Below are 21,603 nucleotides of genomic sequence, written 5' to 3'. Positions count from 1 at the left end.
TCAAAGCTAATTAAGGCTGGTTGTGGGCCTTGATGAAGTGGAAGAACCTGGTGACCCCCGGGTGGCAGAGGTCATTGTGGAGGGCCCGCAGTCTATCGATCTGAGCGCTGGCGCAGGTGCCATACGATAGAGCATCCGGGGGTTCATTGAGCTTCCCGGGTCGGTACAAGATCTCATAATTGTAGGTGAAAAGTTCGATTCTCCACCTCAAGATCTTGTCGTTTTTGATTTTGCCCCTCTGCTTGTTGTTAAACATAAAAGCAACTGAACGCTGGTCAGTGAGCAGGGTAAATCGTTTTCCGGCCAGGTAGTGCCTCCAATGATGCACGGCCTCCACAATAGCCTGGGCCTCCTTCTCAACAGCAGAGTGTCTGGTCTCCGGGCCCTGGAGGGTTCGTGAAAAGAAGGCCACGGGTCTCCCCGCCTGATTAAGGGTAGCGGCCAGGGCAAAGTCGGACGCGTCGCTTTCCACCTGGAAGGGGATGAATTCGTCCACTGCGTGCATGGTGGCTTTGGCAATATCTTCCTTGATACGGTGGAAGGCTAAGCGGGCCTCTGCCATCACGGGAAAGGAGGTGGACTTGATCAGCGGACGGGCCTTGTCCGCATAGTAGGGGACCCACTGGGTGTAATAGGAGAAAAACCCTTGGCACCTCTTCAGGGCCTTGAGGCAGTGGGGCAGTGGGAGTTCCATAAGGGGACGCATCCGGTCAGGGTCGGGACCGATGACTCCGTGTTCCACAACAAAGCCAAGGATGGCGAGGCGGGTTGTGCGGAATATGCACTTCTCCTTGTTATACGTCAGGTTCAGGAGTTGGGCGGTGCGGAGGAATTTTTCGAGGTTTGCGTCATGGTCCTGCAAGTCATGGCCGCAGATGGTCACATTGCCCAGATATGGGAAAGTTGGCCTGCAACGCATTTTGATCGACCACCCGGTCCATCTCCCTTTGGAAGACGGAGACCCCATTGGTGACGCCAAAGGGAACCCTAAGGAAGTGATAGAGGCGGCCGTTTGCCTCAAATGCAGTATACTGGCGGTCCTCAGGGCGGATAGGGAGCTGGTGGTACGCTGATTTCAGGTCAATGGTCGAGAAGACTTGGTATTGCGCTATCTGTTTGACCATATCAGTTATGCGGGGGAGTGGGTAAGTGTCCAGCAGAGTGTAGCGATTTATTGTCTGGCTGTAGTCGATGACCAGGCGCTGCTTCTCGCCGGTCTTAATGACCACAACCTGGGCTCGCCAGGGGCTGGTGCTGCCCTCAATAATCCCCTCCTTCAGGAGCCGCTCCACTTCGGTTTTGATGAAAACCCTGTCCCCGGCACTTTATTGCCTGCTCTTTGTGGCGATGGGTTTACAGTCGGGGGTGAGCTTAGCAAACAGTGCGGGGGGGGTGACTCTGAGTGTGGAGAGGTTGCACCTGGTGCGCGGCGGGCAATTTTAAAGCTGCTGGCTGCGGACTGTGAGTGGGGGGAGGGGTCCACCATGCGCCATCATAACACTTTTATGGTGGCACTGAAAATCTAACCCCAGTCGAACGGCAGCGCAGAGGTGGGGCAGGACCAGAAGTTTAAAATTATCGTACACAGTCCCGTCTACTACGGATGTCACCACGCAGTAGCCGCCAATGTCCGCCGACTGGGACTCGGAGGACATAGAAATCCGTTGGTGCGCAGGCAGGACTGGGAGAGAGCAACGCCGCACCATGTCGGGGTGGATGAAGCTCTCCGTGCTCCCAGAGTCAAAAAGGCAGATTGCTTCGTGACCATTTACCTTAATGTCCATTGTGGACCGGGCCAGTTGGTGCATAACGGAGGCCAGCGTAGGGGTCGGTGTGTCGCTGCGGGTATCAGATGAGGTGGTGTTGGGGGCCTGTTGTGTCCCGGCTGTCGTCCAAGATGGCGGCGTCCATGATCCCCATGTGGCTGGAGGCGTCCAAAATGGCTGCTGTTCCGGTGGTTCACACATGGCTGGGGAGGACCAAGATGGTGGCCCGCACGGCCTACATGCGGCGCTGCTGGGGTTCGGGGTGGCTTTGGCTCTGCAGATGCTGGCGTAGTGTCCCTTCTTCCCGCAGCCCGAGCAGATCGCATTTTTCGCCGGGCAGCGCGCTCTGGTGTGTTTGGCCTGGCCACAGAAGTAACATTTCTGACCTTGGGGCACTGCTGTCTGGCCTTGGGACACTGCTGCGGTAGTTGGGCCATAGCTGGGATGTGGCTGGGGTGGCATGGCGCTATGAGACGGTCCTACCGTGTCCCAGGCTGTCGTTCGCTGCGGTGTCCACGGTGCAGAGGTGTAGGCATCCATGCCCCGGTAGGCTGCATCCAATGATAGTGCGAGTTCAGAGGCCTTGTTGAGATCGAGGTCACTCTGCTCCAACAGTCGCTGTCGGGTGTAATTGGACCTGTGGCCTGCTACAAAAGCATCCCGGATAAGTTCCTCTGTGTACACGGCGGCCTTTACATCCTTACAACCACAGGCCCGGCCAAGCACAGACAGTGCCTGAAGGTATTCCTCGGTCAATTCCCCAGGTTGTTGTTTATGACTCCCCAGGAGGTGCCTAGCATACACCTCGTTCACTGGGCGTGTGTACTGGTCCTTGAGGAGCTTGATAGCATCCGCGTACGAGGTCGCATCCTGGATGACCGAGTACACTCGGTGGTTCACTTTGGAGGTCAGGACATCCTGTTTGTCCTCGTCCGATTAGACCATTGCAGCGGAGGCGATCAGGAATTTTTCAAAACACCTAAGCCAGTGAGTAAACTTGGTGGATGAGTCCGCCTCCCGATGATCTAAGTCCAGGCATGCTGGTGTGAGGATCTTCTCCATTATAAAAATTCTGTTAATAAAATTGATGCGCTATCAATAATTCAAAAGACTGAGATTAAGCGAGTAACCAACAGGCTTTTATTAACAAGAGAATGAAGGTGTGCCTCGAGTTGTCGACTGGTCCAGAATACAGAGGGACTGTGGAGCAGTCACCTTTATACCTGGACTCGTGGGAGGAGTCAGTCGAGGCATGTACAGGCATGTACACAGTGGAATACAAACAGTGGTTTACCACACTGTTGTACTCAAATTCTCTTGCAATGAAGGCCAACATACCATTTGCCTTCCTAATTGCTTGCTGCACCTGCATGGTTGCTTTCAATGACTGGTGTACAAGAACACCCAGGTCCCTCTCTACATGAACATTTCCCAATCTATCACCATTTAAATAATACTCTGCCTTTCTGTTTTTCCTGCCGAAGTGGTTTCATCCCACAGTCCAAAGATGTGTGGGTTAGGATGATTGGCTATGATAAATTGACCCTTAGTGTTAGGGGGATTAAACACGTGGGGATAGGGTGGGATATGTGTCGGTGCAGGCTCGATGGGCCGAAATGGCCTCTATCTGCAATGTGGGGTTTCTGTGATTCTGTGAACATCACATTCATCCGTGTTATATTGCATCTGCCATATATTTGCCCACTCACTCAACCTGTCTAAATTGCCTTGAAGCCTCTTTGGATCCTCCTCACAACTCACAATCCCACCTAGTTTCTTGTGATCAGCAAACTTAGAAATATTACATTTGGTTCCCACATCGATATCATTGATATATATTGGCCCAGAAATTTGGGTTGGCGGCTTCCCACGGGTTCAAGCCCCCGATCTGCACTTACCTAGCGCACCGGCTGTTGAGCTGTGGGCCCCCGTGGAATTCCGATCCGGGACCTGGTCCAGCTGCCGGCGTGCAGTGCTTGCATATCCCAGGGGCGCAGTTAGTTCGATGCGTCCCCTGGGATCATGTGGGCCATGGGGAGTCAATCGGAGCATGGATTGCTCCTTCATAAGTCTGACAGGAAGTGCTGTCAAGACTTTTAAATACTACGGCCCCAAAGAAGCACTAAATCTTCAAATACATTTTTTTTTAAATCACTTTTTTAAAATAACCTATAAATTACATTAAATAACTATTTTAAACAATCATTTAAATTTTTGAAAAAAATAATTTTATTTTCTAACGGGGCTAAAAATAAACTTACGTTGCATTAAAGTATTTAAAAATAATAAACCTGTGGAAAAAATGTTTTAATTTTAATTAATTCACCACTTACCTTGTAAAAAGCAGGCCTTACGCCTGCATTTTACATTTCTAAATTCTGCAGGCTTACCCTCCCGGAGAAACCTGGAAAAAAACCGAAGTTCGATGTACACTCACAGCCTCTACTGCGCAAGCATTCGACCTCTTAACCCCTCCTTTCAGGGGAACAGATTAACCGCTCTTCCGCACATCCCCAGTGCATGCAGGAAACTGGCACTTCCATTGGGCCTACGGGTGAGTACCCCATGCATACTCACCCGTGGAGACCTGAATTTCTGGGCCATTGTGAATAGCTGGTGCCCAAGAACTGATCCCTGCGATACCCCACTAGTCACCCGCCTGCCACCCCGAAAAAGCCCCATTTATTCCTACTCTTTGTTTAGAGAGGGAAGTCCAGAGCTTAGGGACCAGACAGATGAAGTCACTGCTGCCAATGTTGGGGCGATTGAAATCAGGGATGCTCCAGGGGCCTGAACTGGAGGGGGACAGAGATATCGGGGGGTTATCGAGCTGGAAGAGGTTACAGAGGTAGGGAGGGGTGAGGTTGCAGAGGGATTTTAAAACAAGGATGTGAATTTTACAAGCGAGGCATTGCCAGACTGGGAGCTGATTTATCTGATCTAGCACAAGGGCAATGGGTGAACGGGACTTGGTGCTGGACATGATGCAGGCTGCAGAGCTTTGGATGAGCTCTATTTATGTAGGGTGCAAGGTGGGAGTGCGGCCAGGAGAGCATTGGAATGGTCCTGCCTGGAGGTTAAAAAAAATGCCTGGATGATGGTTTCAGCAGCAGGTGAGCTGAGGAAGGGGCGGAGTCGGGCGATGTTACGGAGGTGGAAGTAGGTGGTCTTGATGATGGAGGGGATATAAGTTCGGAAGCTGTGCTCAGGCTCAAATATGACACCAAGAGTGGTTCAGCCTCAGACAGATGCTCGGGAGTGAGATGGAGTCAGTGGCAAGGGAACATTGTTTGTGGCAGGGACTGAAGACAATGACCTCAGTGTTCCCGTTATTTAATTGGAGGAAATTTTTGCTCATCCAGTTCCGGATGTCAGAAAAGCAGGGTGACAGATCAGAGGCAGTGGAGGGATCTAGACAAGTGGTGGTGAAGTAGAGCTGGTTGTCATTGGCATGCATTTGGAATCAGAAGATTTTATCAGATGATGTCGTTGAGGGGCAGCATGTACCTGAGAAATACAAGGGGCCAAATGACTTGGGGGACTCAAAGCTAATGCTGCAGTCATGGGAAGAATCATAAAATCATACAAATTTACAGCACGGAAGGAGGCCATTTCAGGCCATCGTGTCCACGCCGGCCGACAAAAAATTATACAGCCTAATCCCACCTTCCAGCTCTTGGTCCATAGCCCTGTAAGTTACAGCACTTCAAGTGCACATCCAAGCACTTTTTAAATGTGTTGAGGATTTCTGCCTCTACCACACTTTCAGGAAGTGGGTTCCAGATGCCCACCTACCTCTGGGTGAAGAAATTTCTCCTCATCTCCCCACTAAACCTCCTAACAATTACTTTAAATCTATGATGCCATGGTTGTTGACCTGTCTGCTAAGGGAAATAGGTCCTTCATGTCCACTCTACCTAAGCCCCTCAAAATTTTATACAACTCATTAAAGTCTGCCCTCAGCCTTCTCTCTTCCAAAGAAAACAAACCCAGCCTGTGCAATCTTTCCTCATAGCTAGAATTCTCCAGTCCAGGCAATATCCTCGTAAATCTCCTCTGTACCATCTCTAGTGCAGTCACATATTTCCTGTAATGTGGTGATCAGAACTCTAGCTATGGCCTTTGCCACAAGTGTTTCTCTGGCTATGACTCGATTGATAGGAATGGAACAAGAGGAGAGCAGTCCCACCCAGCTGGACAATGGAGCAGAGGCTTTTGAGGAGAATGGTGTGGTGCACCCTGTCAAAGGTTGCTGATACGTCGAGAAGGATGAGGAGGGATAGCTTACCACAGTCACAATCACATATGAATTTATGACTTTAGAAAGAGTCATTTATGTAATGTGGCAGGGGAAGGAATCTGATTGGAGGGATTCAAAAATGGAGTTGCAGGAAAGCTGGGCACGGATTTGGGAGGTGACAACACTTTCAAGGATTTTGGAGAGGAAAGGGAGATCGGAGATGGTGCAGTAGTTTGTAAGGACGGAGGGGTCAAAGGTTGTTTTTTGAGGCTGGGGATGATGCTGGCAGATTTGAGGGAAAGGGGGACAGTACCTGAGGAGAGAGAGCACAGTTAACAATATCCGCTAACATTGGAGCCAGGAAGGGAAGTTGGGTGGTCAGTTGTTTGATGGGAATAGGATCGAGGGAGCGGGAGTTGGGTCTCAGAGTTAAGATGAACTCGGAGCGGGCATGAGGCAAGAAATTGAGAAAATAGAGAGAGCTGCGAGTTCAGGGCGAGGCAGCGGGAGAGCCTTCGGGGAAGTTTGGCTTGGTGGGCCAGGGGAAAGGAGGATAGCGACAGAGGCAGCTGAAGAGATGGTCTCAATCTTCATCACAAAGAATTCCATGAGCTCCATGCACTTGTTATTGGAGGTGAGGCTGCAGATCATTAGCCTTTAGGTACAGTGCACTTTTAAAAGACATTGATCAAATAACCTTTCGGGGAACGACGGTTCACTCAATGGTCGACCGTGCTCCACTGGTCTCTTCTTCTTAGGCAGCCCCGCAGAACCAGGATGACTTGCTTCCACACTAAAAATGAGTTCTCAGGTGACTGATGACTGATGAGTCCAGTGCGGGACCTACAGTCTCTGTCACAGGTGGGACAGATGGTGGTTGAAGGGGCGGATGGCTGTGGTGCTTGGGTTATGGCTCCTTAATGGCTCTTGCACTTGAATGAAAGATGCAGCCTTTGCTTTAATTCCCCTCCCAACTTCGGTATTGTCCCTCCTGAAGTCAATACGATTTGCTCTATCACATTCAGGTTTTTGTCTGGTTACCATGTACACTTTGACTGTGTCATGCTAACGGACGGGGTCATATTTTATTCCCCCTTCTCCTTTATTTCACCTTTTAATTTTATAACTGAAGCGGTGGAGCCTTTGGAGAATGAATCAAAGCACCTTGTCACCAAGATGCGGCAGCGTATAACAGATTGAGAGACTGGGTGTGGGATTCGTTAGGCCCGGTGCCCAGTGCCGCCCCTGATTTTCCTTTGCTTGAATCAAGTAATCATTGAGTGCACTTTAACCATTGATTTGGAAAAAATATATGTTGTAATGTGTTTGTTCGAAGGCCCGTAGCTAATGCGAGCCCTTATGTAAGAGCACCGTGTCCCCGGGAGGATTGGATCGTGTATAAAACAGCGACTGTTTACTTGCAGTGTCTTTGTGGCCAACACCAGCAATTGGCTTCCACGATTCTCTGGTTCATGCAGGAAATGGGACACTCCGCCGTTCTCGACGAATCAGTGATTTGCTATCCCATTCTTGTCATTGTTGGTGTTCCCGGTAAGTATATATTAAGTGGACCGTCATTTGAATGTGTTGCTGCTTTCTCCATGTGTGGTTTGTCTCCATGTCTTCGTTCCTTGCTTTGCCAATTAATGGTCACAATTTATTGAATAAAAATCTCTCACTTTTCCTCAATTGATTTAAAATGACAACGTTGGTGATAATCGAGTTCTCCCTGAAAGCGAGTTTTCTCCTTTGTGAGATGCCTTCCAATCTGATGCCTGGACTGAGAGTGATGATCAGATCTAAGATGCCTGGGCACACCACGCAAAACTTTAACCTGTCTTTTTTCTCTTACAGATGTGGACACTCATGTCGTGCCTCTCTCCCAAGATTTTGTTTCCCCTGACTCACTAAACTTTTCTCACGCTGTGAATTGAATTTGTGGGCAACTTTAACATAACCCGGCCTTGGGGAAATGGACGGGAGCGGGTGCAACGCTGGTCTTACTCCCCGACCGATTGTACTCTTCATTGAAGTCGATGGTCTACAACACCTGCACTCCAATCGATCCTTATGTTAAAATTACACCTTCTGTGTCCGAATATGAAATCAAAGAAGCGGCTTAGGGTCTATTTTAATCAACGGTGTTCTCTACCTTAACACAATGAAAAGGCTTCTGATCAGTAATGGGTCTCCCAAAAGATCATTGAAGAAATCTTGAAGCTGTCACTCAAATCATGTGTGACAAATGAGTGGCCAATTTCCAGCAACTTTTAAGCTGCACTCATGGTTTTTTCTCTCGACTGAGGCCAGTTAAATGAGCAGAGAGCAGCGAGTGAACTTGGTTCTGACGAAAGGTCATCGACCTGAAACCTTAACTCTGTTTCTCTCTCCACAGATGCTGCCTGATCTGCTGAATATTTCCAGCATTTTCTGTTTTATTTTTGGTACTTGTTGACTCAGAAACGCACCCAGGGAGACCCAGGGAGGGATCGGTTTCAGTAACATGCCTTCGGTCTCACGATTCGACACAATCCAGGACAAAGCAGCCCGTTTGATTGGCACTCCATCCATCACCTTAATCATTCACTCCATCCTCCAGCAGTGCACCATGGCTGCAGTGTGTTCCATCTACAAGATGCACTGCAGCAACTCGCCAAGGCTTCTTCGACAGCTCCTCCCAAACCCGCGACCTCTTCCACCTAGAAAGACAAGGGCAGCAGGCACATGGGAACACTACCACCGACAAATTCCCTTCCAAGTCACACGCCATTTAAAGAATCAAGGAGGTTGGGAAAGAGCGGGAATATGGTACTGCGATAGAGGATCAGCCATGATATATTGAATGGCGGAGGAGGCTCGAGGGGCCGAATGGCCGACTCCTGCTCCTATTTTTCTCTGTTTATTTCTGTGTTTCTAGGTTTCTACCATCCTGACTGAGAAGTATATCACCGATCCTTCATTGTCGCTGGGTCAAAATCCTAGAATGCCCTACCTAACAACACTGTGGGAGTACCTTCACCACATGGACTGCAGCAGTTCAAGAAGGCGGCTCACCACCACCCTCTCAAGGGCAATAAGGAATGGGCAATAAATGCCGGCCTTGCCAGTGACGCCCAGATCCCATAAGTGGATAAATTCGAAAAATACGCAATTCCGAGCGGGTGTGATTTTCTTTAATTCCTCTGTTTTGATTTTCCATTGTTTACAGCGAACCTGATGTCAATTGTGATCCTGTCCCGGGGAAAGTGCGGCCTCTCCAAAGGAATCACTCATTACATGGTGGCTATGGCAATAGCAGATCTCATGGTCTGTCTCTTCAATGTAAGCGTGGAAAGCATCTTTCGGTATCATTTCCCGCATTCTTTCTTGAACTACACCATAACGTGTCGTCTTACTGCCTTTATACAAGTAGTTAGTAGCCAACTCTCTGTCTGGTCCACACTGTCATTCACCTTTGACCGCTTCATAGCCATTTGTTGTCAGAAAGTAAAAGTAAAATTTTGCACCGAAAGAATTGCCACTGTGGTTCTAACTGCGGTGTGTGTGCTCAGCTTTTTGATAAACATTCCAGTTAATTTCCGTTTTAATCCCTACTATATTGTTGGGGATATAGAGTGGGGCTGTCGTACAGTAACGGGATATGTCTCTTCGCCGAGATGGGTAGCTTACAAGTGGATTAGTACCTTAGCTTCCCCATTACTTCCATACCCTGCGATGTTACTGTTGAACTCTCTCACTGCCAGGCACATCTTAGTGGCCAGTAGAGCTCGCAGAGCCCTGAAGAGCCGCAACACTGGGGAGAGCAGCAGTGATCCCGAGATGAAGGACCGAAGAAAATCCATCATTCTGCTCTTCACTATCTCGGGGAGTTTTATTGTGTTGACGGCGCCAGTTACTATGATACACATTTCTGTCAGTCTTACGGAGATAATTACATTCAATGGTTCAAACTCGCTTTATTTGGCGATCAGAATCACCCTTCTGTTGAATTATTTGAGCTCCTGCACAAACACCTGCATTTATGCGTTGACCCAGAGGAGATTCCGGGAGGAGGTGAAAAATATGGTGAAATACCCGTTTATTCTCATTCTTAAATTATGCAAGTAATGAAAGTAACTGCACATAAAATAAACCCTCTTTCCCGGTATCCAGCTTGTTGTTGCTTGATCAGTTTGGCTGAGGCAGGTTCCGCACGTTCTTTCTCATCCCACCACATCACCAGTTGTCCCACTTCCCTTATTTGCAAGGAGACATCTTGAGAGGAATACACAGCAGACAAGGATACCCATTGGCCCTTGACATAATGTAGAAAATCCCTTACGGACCCGATGGCCGAAGCTTTCAGAGATATAATGGGAACTTGCCATCAGCTTCATGTGTGAGGACATCAGGGACTCATTGGGAATATTGCTTCTGCATCCAGCCTGTAAGGAAAACAGTATGGTCTCTGTGTGTGCGAAGATATCGGAAACACGACGATAGGATATGTATTTCTCAAAAGTGTAAGGAACAAAAAGTGTTTTTTATTCTCACAAAGCTCCAGACCGTTGTCCTGACTGGAAATTGACAGACACAGGAAGTCACATCAATGGGTGCGCGCGACCATGTAGGAATTGAACCATGTTGTAAAATAATGGGAATCTGGACTATCTTTTAATTAAATTTATTCTTAGAATGTGGGCTTCGCTGAAAAGTGTTGGCTATCTTGTTGAGTTAAGGGTTAACAATCGAACCGCCTTGTATCTTAGAGCAAAAGACTTTCCACCATAAACAGGATTACGGTAGCATGGTGGTTATGTTACCAGACTAGTGAATCAAATGCCTGGAGTTATGACCTGGATTAGATGTGTTCCAATCCCACCACAGAAGCTGGGGGATATAAATTCAGTCAATTAATTAAATCTGGAATTAAAAGTATCAGCAATGGTGACCATGAGACTTGTTATAAAAAACCCAGCTGGGTCCCTGATATCCTTTAGGAAAGGTAAACTGAAATCCTGACCTGTATGTGACTTCCAGGCTGACAGCAATGTGGTTGACATTTAACTACCCTTCACCACACAGACTGCAGCGGTTCAAGAAGGCAGCTCACCAGCACCTACTCAAGGCGATGTAGGGATGGGCAATTAATACTGGCCTTGCCAGAGATGTCCACGTCCTGTGAATGAATTAAAAAAACAGCAGAATGCCTTAGCAAAGTAATAAGTGACTTGGACAACATCGACCGTGAGTGATTAAAGTATAACTTTAGTGGCTTGTGAAATAACAATAGGCAATGGATTTATAAACTACAGTGTAGAAAGGATGTTTAGGAAGCTAAGCTGTTAAGAAAACGACACCTCAATCGAATCCAGAGTATCTGGGTCAGGAAGTCTTGTTTGAGCGAAATATCTTTGAAGTAAACAATTAAGGCTGCTGATGTAAATAGACTATCTTCCACGGATTCAGGAACAGATACATCAGGAGGTCTTATCTGTGACATGTACCTTTGATGAAGGCAGAGTAAGGTGTATAAAGGAGCAGGGTGTTCAACAGCTCGTGGGAGATCTCTATAGAGAAACTGAAAAGCTACTCTCTGTATACAGTATAGACTGATCACCTATGCTTTATATGAATAAAGTCTGTTCTGTATGCGCCACCATCAAGTGTCTCGTGCTTACTCGAAGCGTGTTGTTGTAAACCAGAGAAGGAAGGAGTTTGACAAGCAGTTGACCTAACAGCAAGTCCGGCCTTTATTGCCCATCCCTAGTTGCTCTGATCAGGTTGTGATTGACCTTCAACTTGAACCGCCGGTAGCAGTTTAATACAACTGAGTGGCTTACATAAGAACATAAGAAATAGGAGCAGGAGTAGGCCAATCGGCTGATTTGATCCTAACCGCCAATCTACTATCACAGAACCATCTCCTGAATCTAACAGTATCAGAAACACGAAATAAGAGCAGGATCAGGCTACACGGCCCCTGGGCCCGCTCCGCTCCCCACAGGGCCATGTCCGATCCGAACCTAGACTCATGTCCAAATTCCTGCCCGCTCCCCGTAACCGTTTATTCCCTTTGCTTGTAGGAAACTGTCTATTTCTGTTTTAAATTTATGTAATGATGTAGCTTCTACAGCTTTTTGGGGCAGCATATTCCATGGACCTACCACCCTCTGAGTGAAGTAGTTCCTCCTCATCTCAGTTTTAATAGAGCAGCCACTTATTCTAAGACTATGCCCCCTAGTTCTAGTTTCACCCATCATCGGGAACATCCTCCCCGCATCCACCCGATCCAACCGCTTCACAATCTTTTATGTTTCAATAAGATCACCTCTCATTCTTCTGAACTCCAATGAGTGGACTCCCAATCTACTCAACCTCTCCTCATATGTCCATCCCCTCATCCCCGGGATTAACCGAGTGAACCTTCTTTGTACTCACTCGAGAGCAAGTATGTCTTTTCTTAAGTATGGACACCAAAACTGTATGCAGTATTCCAGGTGCGGTCTCACCAATACCTTGTACAACTGAAGCAATACCTCCCTATTTTTATATTCTATCCCCCTAGCAATGAAAGCCAGCATTCCATTGGCCTTCTTAATCACTTGCTGCAGCTGCATACTAACCTTTTGAGTTTCGTACTTTCCAGCTTCTTGCCATTAAGATAATAACTTGCTCGACGATTTTTCCTGCCAATGTGCATAACCTCACACTTTCCAGTATTGTATTCCACCTGCCAAATCTCTGCCCACTTAATTAGCCTGTCGATGTCCCCTTGCAGGTTTTTTATGTCCTCCTCACTCACTACTTTCCCTCCCATCTTAGTATCTTCTGCAAACTTTGATATGTTACACTCGGTCCCCTCCTCCAAATCGTTAATATAGATTGTAAAGAGTTGGGGACCCAGCAGTGACCCCTGCGGACCACCACGAGTTACTGATTGCCAGTCTGAGAATTAACCATTTATCCCAACTCTATGCCTTCTGTTAGATAGCCAATCCTCTATCCAGGTCTAGGTCACTTCTGAAGGCAGGTAAAGAGTCAACCGCATTGCTGTGGGACGGAAGTCACTAATAGACTAATATAGAGGGCAGGTTTCCTTCCCAATAGGACACCAGCGAATCAATGTGGTTTATACAATGGGCGAGCGTCGTGGTCACTTTTACTGCTTTTTATTTCCAGATTCGTTACATTAACAAAAGTAAGATTTTCAAATGGCCATGGTGCGATTTGAACGCAGAGGCTCTGATAGTCCAGCAACATGGCCACTACACTAGCTGACCAATCCGTGAAGCTGAGCTTTGGTTGTAAAAGAGTCGTTCAAATTAGGAGGTCATGGTTTGAATTTTGGTGGTAGGTGTTCAGCAATTAGATACGAAGCTCAAGGATTGGTGGGGAGGGGTGGAAATATTGGTCGGGGTCCACTCTCCTGGTCAAATTCAAATGAGCCCTCTTCGAAAGTTTCATTGGCTGTGCATATGATATCTTCATTCATAGGGACCAAAGGACATCTTCCCCTTGTGTGTATAATATCATCACTCATCAAGACCGAAGGGAATATTTCCATTCTGTAGATAATGCATACACTCATAAGCACCAAAGGATATCGACCCGTTGTCTATTGGATATCTTCACTTTTAGGGAAAAGTGGAACTGTCTGCATTTTGTCAAGCACCCATGGGAATATGATCCCCCTGTGTTTTCGAAGAAAGATGAACAGTTGCGAAACGTTGTAAAGTTTAAGCTATTACAAAGCACTCTATCAGTAACATGTTTAGAAGCTGAGGAGGAGATTGAAACCGGGAAATGAAAAGATCAGAACGATATTAGCAGAGTGTGACTAGTTGTGAGCCGAGGGAGCGGTATTGGGGCACACCTTTCCACTATATTTATAACTAACTTGGATAAAGGAATTAGAGAGCTGTATATATAAGTTGGCTGATGAAGCCAACTTAGGTGGCACAGTAAATAGCATAAATCAGTGCAGAAAATTCGAAACGGGCATTGATAGTTTAATTAAGTGGGTAAAACTGTGGCAGATGGTGTTCAAGGTAGGAAATTGTGAGGTCTTCCATTTTGGACCTAAATAAAGATAGATCAAAGTATTTTATAAATGGCAAGAAGCTCGGAACTGTGGAGCAGTAGAGAGGTTTAGGGTCCCCAGTAGAGAAATCAGTAAATGCTATTGGACAGGTACAAAAATATTTTTGGATATTAAGGGAATCAAGGGTTATGGAGATAGTGCAGGAAAGTGTGTAAGAATTCGCAATAATTTACAGTTCTGAAGATTAATTTTTTTTTTGATTAAAGAATCCCTGGGCGTTGTGCTTTTAAATTTCCAGGGATAAAAATGGCTGTCACCACATTGCCGAAGACAAAGGACAATGCTTTGTTTACAAAGCAATTGAATGCTATTAGCATTTGTTTGTATATCGAGTGGATGCATCTAAACTGCAGAAGAGACTTTTGTATCTTGAATGGGATCCGTTTAAGAATTGAATGGGTTTTTAAATCACCTAGCACTGGACAATAGAGCAGTTGTATTTCCCTTTTGTTTCAGCCCAGGGAGCTCCGGAAGACACATTAACCCAGTCTAACCACTCTGAGTTACCCAATCACAGCTTTCTCTTGTGTATTGGACCCTTTGGGTGGGGAATTTTGCACACAGCCCTTGCAGGGCAGAATGGCAGGATCTCAACAGGTATAAAGATAGCTGCTGAGAAGCTATCTCGCAATTTACTTCGCTGGACCACAGGTGAGCAGGGTGTTCTGACTCCTCAGCAAGGCAACCTTGCAGGAGTTTGGGGTGGTGATTTAAGGGAATTGCTAAGATTGTTTAAATAACATTGTAGCAATTGTATACCTCGTTTTCGCCATCTGCAACCCCCTGTTATATAGTTTTACTCTAATTACTGTGTTCGTGTGGTATAGATTATTCTTTTGATTGTCGTTTATTTAGGTAATAAAACTTGTTTCTCTCATCCAAACCACTTGTCCCTTTTAATATCATTAATTATAAGTTCCTCCACTGAGAACTGAAGGAGGGGTAGCGATTCAAAACCGCTGTTTGTAAATTGGTTAGAGTGCAGCAGCAAAAGGCTGCTGGCCAGGTAAATTAGCATAAACCAGTTAAAAGATGCCCCCCTTACAAATGGCGAGCCAGCCAGGAGTGGAGGCAGTTTGTGATTTAATAAGTGGTCTGGATCTGGAGAAAGCACAAGCTTTTGTGTGTCTCGTTTGCAGTATGTGGGTTGCCCTGCAAATTTTAGCGGCAGTGTATAACCTGACGTATCAGGGTATAGGTGGCTGGTTTAAGGAGGGTGAGAAGATGGTGCAGGAGGAGGTTGAAGAGGCCAAGAATCGGGAGTCCCAGCTTGAAAAATGCCAGGCGGAGGTAGAACGCCTCAGAGAGGTGTATGAGGCCAGAGCTAGTGGAATGAGGGTGCGGGAAAATGCACGCCTCACACTCGGGGTCACGAAATGCCAGGCAGTTATAAAGCGCATTGTGCAGGAAGTAGCATAGGCTAGGGACAATGAGATGAGGCTACAAGACGAGAATGCACACCTCACCCAAGAAGCTAGTGAGGGAGAGAGCCATGCGAGAGACAAGACAGAGTTCCTAAGGTATCAAATCATAGAAGCAAAGAGGAGCGAGATGAGACTGTGGGAAGAGAATGCCCACCTCACCTCAGAAGTAACAGAGCAGGGGGAGAAGGTTAGGGAGGAAAAGGCAGCTTATAAGCTGGCCTGTGCCCTAAGGTGTGAGGAAGCAGATCATGGCCCCAATAGGGCAGAGATAGAAAGCCTTAACAGAGCTTTAAATGCATCAAAGGGGATGATTTGTCTGATCAGCCCGAAGGCAGGTCAGCTGGACTTTACTGGTAGCCGAAGTAAACCATCCCACAGGCAGCACCCAGAGCGGAGCTGGATTGGGAATTAGAGACCCCAAGACCGAAGCCCACAGCTCCGAGTCTTGAGGAGCTCTGGCAGCGAGGAGGGGTGGACAATGGGGTGGTAGGAGAACACCAGCAGGCCCCGCTAGGCAGGCGGGGACCAGGATCAGTATACCCCTCCAACAACGGAGGTACGGTGCGCCCGTCAGGAGTGTGCCTGAGAATAGGAATCCCCAGCCCACAGCAAGTTCCAGTTCACAGGCAAGCACTGTGGCTTGTGTGGGGGGAGGAGCCATTCATGTTCAGAGTAAGCTGTTTAAGCCAGGGAACAGGGAAGGAGAGTTCTGGGACCCCTGTAGAGCAGGTCCAGTAGCAGAAATCCGGGACAAGGGAGGCACACAGGGGATAGTTTTGGCCCCAGAAAAAAGGCAGGTCCAAAATTCCCCAGTTAAAGCCACCTGGGTGAGGGAGCATGAGTTTGCTGTCCATGCAAGTTCAAGTTCACCGCCTGTAAAGACAGGCACTGTGGCCTGCTTAAAGGGACCAGCTTCTCAGCCAGCTTCTAGAGTGGTCCCCCCCATGATGTGGGACCCTGGGGGGGGGGGCACGAATAGCAATCCCTCTTGCAGAAGACATAGGGAGGGAGCAAACACCAGGTTTTAAACATGGGGAGGAAAATTTCCAGCCACCAGCAGCGGGTGGTGAGAGTATACCTGCCCCCAGTACAGGACTGGGCAGCGAAGAGCAGACAAACCCAGAGAGAGATTTGCACCGGCAGGCTGCCATGTCCATTATACAGTGCGGGCTATTTGGACATGGGGGAGAAGGTTCCCAGCCAGCTGGGGCTGTGACCCAAGCTCAGGGTCCGCCAGCCAAAGTTTCCCCCATAGAGACACTCCTCAGAATGTCTCAGTGGGTGCCCCAGCCTAAGAAAGCATAGTCACCCACTTTACAGTGGAGTAGGGCGGACTCCCGAGCCAGGGAGAAGCCAGAGAACAGAGGCCCCCACTCAACAGCCATAAGCTGCGAGGGACCAGAGACAGGAGGCAGTCCAGCTTTGCTGCAGCCAGCAGCAATCTGCGACAGTGCCAGAGATTAGCCTGGCCATCCGGAGATGGGCGGCATTTGTGTTATTGCTGTGTGCATAGCGTGCTTTTAAGATGTATTTTAAGTTTTGTTGACATAACTAGGTTTAAGTTTAAGTTTAAAGAGTTTAAATTTACATGTGTGCCAAATGTTTGCATTTTGGTCCGAGGTCGAGGGACCCGACTATGTCTCCACCTAAGGCAGCAGGTCAGTGAGACCTGGCTGCGTGTCCTTTTTAGTTTTTGCAGGAGATTGGAAAATGAAGCAGGCCTGTTCGCCCAGCCCGAGCTGGGCACCGAATGAAGACATGGAGACAGAATGTTGGGGATCACCTCGCCACCGGACGAATCCAGGAGACCCCGCAGCGATCTTTGGGAAAAACCGAACAGTGTCCGGAGGAATTTGCCTACTCCTCCTACGGGGCGGAGGTGGCCCCAGCTGGGTGGGGCACGGCCCCCAGCCCAGCACTATCCTGACCGAAGTTCATTTGCGGGAGACCTCGCTGTTGAGGAGTCACGATGGGGCAGCGCGGGCGCCTTGTGATGGGGACGCGTTCCTCGGGATGATGGTGATGGCCCGGGAAAGATCGTATAGAGGAGGGGGAGACCCAAGAGTCACGTGGGTGCGTTCGGGGAAGGGAGGAACTCACCCGGGGGCCCACGGGCAAAGTTAGTGTAAGTGTGGCTGGGGAGGATGAGTGGGTGGCCGGATCTGGGATCCAAGCTTGTGTGGGGCCAGGGAGAGCCGCCACACAGGCACCCATCATCTTTCTGCAGCCAGTCGAGGGAAGACGGGAGGGGGAAAGACTGGGAGTCGAGATCCCATGCTCCCTGGTCTCGGTCTGTGCTAAGATATATTTTAAACATGAGGGGTACCCCGCCTGCACAAAGGGACAAGGGAACGGCTTGTGGCTGGCGGAGCAGGCTGGTCTGTAAATCCATTCTGCCTGTTTTAATGTTTAAGGTGATTAAAGGGGGGTGGGAGGTACTTTTACTGCCCGAGTGGGAGAAGCAATACCCACTCGAATTTCGCGACCCATCATCGGCACATGATGGTCGGGGTTCATTTAAGCATGTTGTTTAATTATTTTTTGTATTTTGTGTTGCAGCCCCAAGTTGAGCATAGGCGTAGGATCCTCTCCGTGCTTGGGACCAGTTTGTGACAACTCCAAGTTGAGCAGAGGCGTAGGACCCTCTCCGTGCTTGGGATCATTTTGAGTACATTGTGTAACGAAGATTGCAATATTTTGTAATAACTTATGATGTAAAAAAGTGATTGTAAATTTGGTTTACACTGTATAATTTTACAAGCGTGTAGGGGTATGATACACCTTATTGAAAACGGAAGTATCTGTAAGATGCCTACCATACCATGGTATTTTTTTTCTTGAATTTGAGGGGAATAGATGGGACGGGGATCAGTGGCAGATAGCTATTAGGTAAATATAGGGGATGGTTGTTTGTGAGGTGTCAGGAATCATTGCTCATTTCTTCAAGAGGATACTACAAGCAAGCTGAAAGTATCCAAGGGCGGACTGTAAGAATTCGTAATAATTTACAGTTCTGAAGATTACATTTTTTTTTGATTAAAGAATCCCTGGGCGTTGTGCTTTTAAATTTCCAGGGATAAAAATGGCTGTCACCACATGGCAAAAGACAAAGGACAATGCTTTGTTTACAAAGGAATTGAATGCTATTAGCATTTGTTTGTATATCGAGTGGATACATCTAAACTACAGAAGAGACTTTTGTATCTTGAATGGGATCCGATAAGAATTGAATGGGTTTTTATATCACCCAGCACTGGACAATAGAGCAGTTGTATTTCCCTTTTCTTTCAGCCCAGGGAGCTCTGGAAGACACATTAAGCCAGTCTAACCACTCTGAGTTAGCCAATCACAGCTTTCTCTTATGTATTGGACCCTTTGGGCGGGGAATTTTGCACACAGCCCTTGCAGGGCAGAACGGCAGGACCTCACCAGGTATAAAGATAGCTGCTGAGAAGCTATCTCGCTCTTTACTTCGCTGGACCACAGGTGAGCAGGGTGTTCTGACTCCTCGGCAAGGCAACCTAGCAGGAGTTTGGGGTGCTGATTTAAGGGAATTGCTAAGATTGTTTAAATAACATTGTAGCCATTGTATCCCTCGTTTTCGCCGTCTGCAACCCCCTGTTATATAGTTTTACTGTAATTACTGTGTTCGTGTGGTATAGATTATTCTTTTGATTGTAGTTTATTTAGGTAATAAAACTTGTTTCTCTCATCCAAACCACTTGTCCGTTTGATATCATTAATTATAAGTTCCTCCACTCAGAACTGAAGGAGGGGTAGCGATTCGAAACCGCTGTTTGTAAATTGGTTTAGAGTGCAGCAGCAAAAGGCTGCTGGCCAGGTAAATTACCATAAACCAGTTAAAAGATGCCCCCCTTACAAGTGGAGATGAGGAAGAAAATCAGCCATGACCTTATTGAATGGCGGAGCAGGCTCGAAGGGCTAAATGGCCTATTCCTGCTCCTTTTTCTTATGTTCTTAAAAACTAATTAAAAAGCCCAATGGAATGTCGATCTTTATACCAAGAGGGCTGGAACACAAAGTGGCAATGTTAGTTTACACCTGTAGAAACATAAATACATAGATACATAGAAGATAGGAGCAGGAGTCGGCCATTCGGCCCCTCGAGGCTGCTCCACCATTAAATGCGATCATGGCTGATCATCCAAATTCAGTACCCGGTCCCTGCTTTCTCCCCATACCCCTTGATCCCTTTAGCCTTAAGAAATATATCCAACTCCTTCTTGAATATATTTAATGTATTGGCCTCCACTGCCTTCTGTGGTAGAGAATTCCACAGGTTTACCACTCTCTCGGTGAAGAAATTCCTCCTCATATCTGTCCTAAATGGCCTACGCCTTATCCTTAGACTCTGACCCCTGGTTCTGGACTCCCTGACCATTGGGCACATCCTTCCTGCATCTATTCTATCCAGTCCTGTCAGAATTTTATAAGTTTCAATGAGATCACCTCTCATTCTTCTAAACTCCAGCGAGTAAAAGCCCAATCGACCCAATCTCTCCTCGTATGTCATTCCTGCCATCCCAGGTATCAGCCTGGTGAATGTTTGCTGAACTCCTTCCACGGCAAGAGCATCGTTCTTCAGATAAGGCGACCAAAACTTCACATAATACTCAAGATGTGGTCTCACCAAGGCCCTGTATAACTGCAGCAAGACATCCTTGTTCCTGTACTCAAACCCTCTCGCTATGAAGGCCAACATGCCATTTGCCTTCTTAACCACCTGCTGCACCTGCATGCTTACCTTCAGCGACTGGTGCACATGGACACCCAGGTCTCGTTGCACTAACCCTTCTCCCAATCTATTGCCATTCAGATAATAATCTGCCCTCCTGTGTTTGCCACCAAGGTGGATAACCTCACATTAATCCACGTTATATTGCATCTGCCATGCTTTTACCCAATCACCCAACCTGTCCAAATCATCCTGGAGTTTCTCAGCATCCTCCTCACAGCACACACGCCCACCCAGCTTTATGTCATCTGCAAATTTGGAGATATTACATCTAGTTCCCTTGTCTAGATCATGAATATATATTGTGAATAGCTGGGGTCCAAGGACTGATCCCTGCGGGACCACACTAGTTACTGCCTGCCACTCGGAAAAAGACGCATTTATTCCAACTCTTTGCTTTCTGTCTGCCAACCAGTGCTCTATCCAAGTCAATACCTTGCCCCAATCACATGTGCCTTAACTTTACACGCTAATCTCTTATGTGGGACCTTATTGAAAGCCTTCTGAAAGAACAAATACACCACATCCACTGGTTCTCCCTTATCAATTTTACCAGTTACATCCTCAAAAAAATTCCACTAGAGAGCTCTGGTTTGACACTGCCTCGTGTATTGCGCTCATTTCTGGTCCCACACCCCACGAAGGATATATTGGCCTTGGAGGGGGTACAGCGAAAATTAACCAGAATAATGAGGGTAAACGGGGAACTACAGACTTGTAGTTGGTAAAATGCTGGAATCTATTATAAAGGATGCAATAACTGGGCACTTAGAAACTAATAGTAAGATTGGGCAGAGTCAACATGGATTTATGAATGGGAAATCCTGTTTGCCAAACCTATTGGAGTTTTATGAGGATGTAACTAGTGCAATAGACAAAGGGGTACCGGTAAATGTGGTGTATCTGGATTTTCAGAAGGCCTTCGATAAGGTTCCACACAAAAGGTTGGTGAACAAAATTAGGGCACATGCAATTGAGGGTCATATACTAGCATGGATTGAGAATTGGTTACCAGACAGAAAACAAAGAGCAGGGATAAATGGGACATTTTCAGGATGGCAGGCTGTGATAAGTGGGGTACCACAAGGATCGGTGCTTGGGCCCCAGCTATTCACAATCTATATCAATGCTTTGGATGAGGGGACTAAAGGTAAAATTTCAAAATTTGCTGATGACAGAAAGCTAGGTGGCAGTGTCAATTGCGAAGAGGATGTGAAGAGGCTTCAAAGGAATCTCGACATGCTCAGTGACTGGGCGAGAACATGGCAGATGGAAAATAATGAGGTTAAATGTGAAGTTATCCACTTTGGTAGAAAAACAGAAAGGCAGAGTAT

At 47.3% G+C, this 21,603-nt stretch overlaps 1 protein-coding gene across 1 annotated transcript; it reads left to right on the top strand.

The window, feature by feature from the left end:
* The first annotated feature begins 9,024 nt into the window (after positions 1-9,024).
* On the top strand, positions 9,025-10,113 carry LOC147095784 (putative G protein-coupled receptor 139). Its single transcript, XM_085974012.1, has one exon. The coding sequence runs from the start codon at positions 9,223-9,225 to the stop codon at positions 10,111-10,113; it is 891 nt and encodes a 296-aa protein (XP_085830138.1). The 5' UTR covers positions 9,025-9,222.
* The last annotated feature ends 11,490 nt before the right edge of the window (positions 10,114-21,603 follow it).

This window comes from Somniosus microcephalus, unplaced genomic scaffold (assembly GCF_052327205.1).
Source record: "Somniosus microcephalus isolate GS21.2 unplaced genomic scaffold, FLI_Smic_1.0 unresolved_chr1, whole genome shotgun sequence".
Taxonomy (NCBI): domain Eukaryota; kingdom Metazoa; phylum Chordata; class Chondrichthyes; order Squaliformes; family Somniosidae; genus Somniosus; species Somniosus microcephalus.
This window is presented reverse-complemented; position numbering and strand designations above follow the sequence as displayed.

Excerpts from the sequence above, each read along its gene's own strand:
- LOC147095784 (XM_085974012.1), top strand. The coding sequence starts at position 9,223 with ATGTCAATTGTGATCCTGTCCCGGGGAAAGTGCGGCCTCTCCAAAGGA.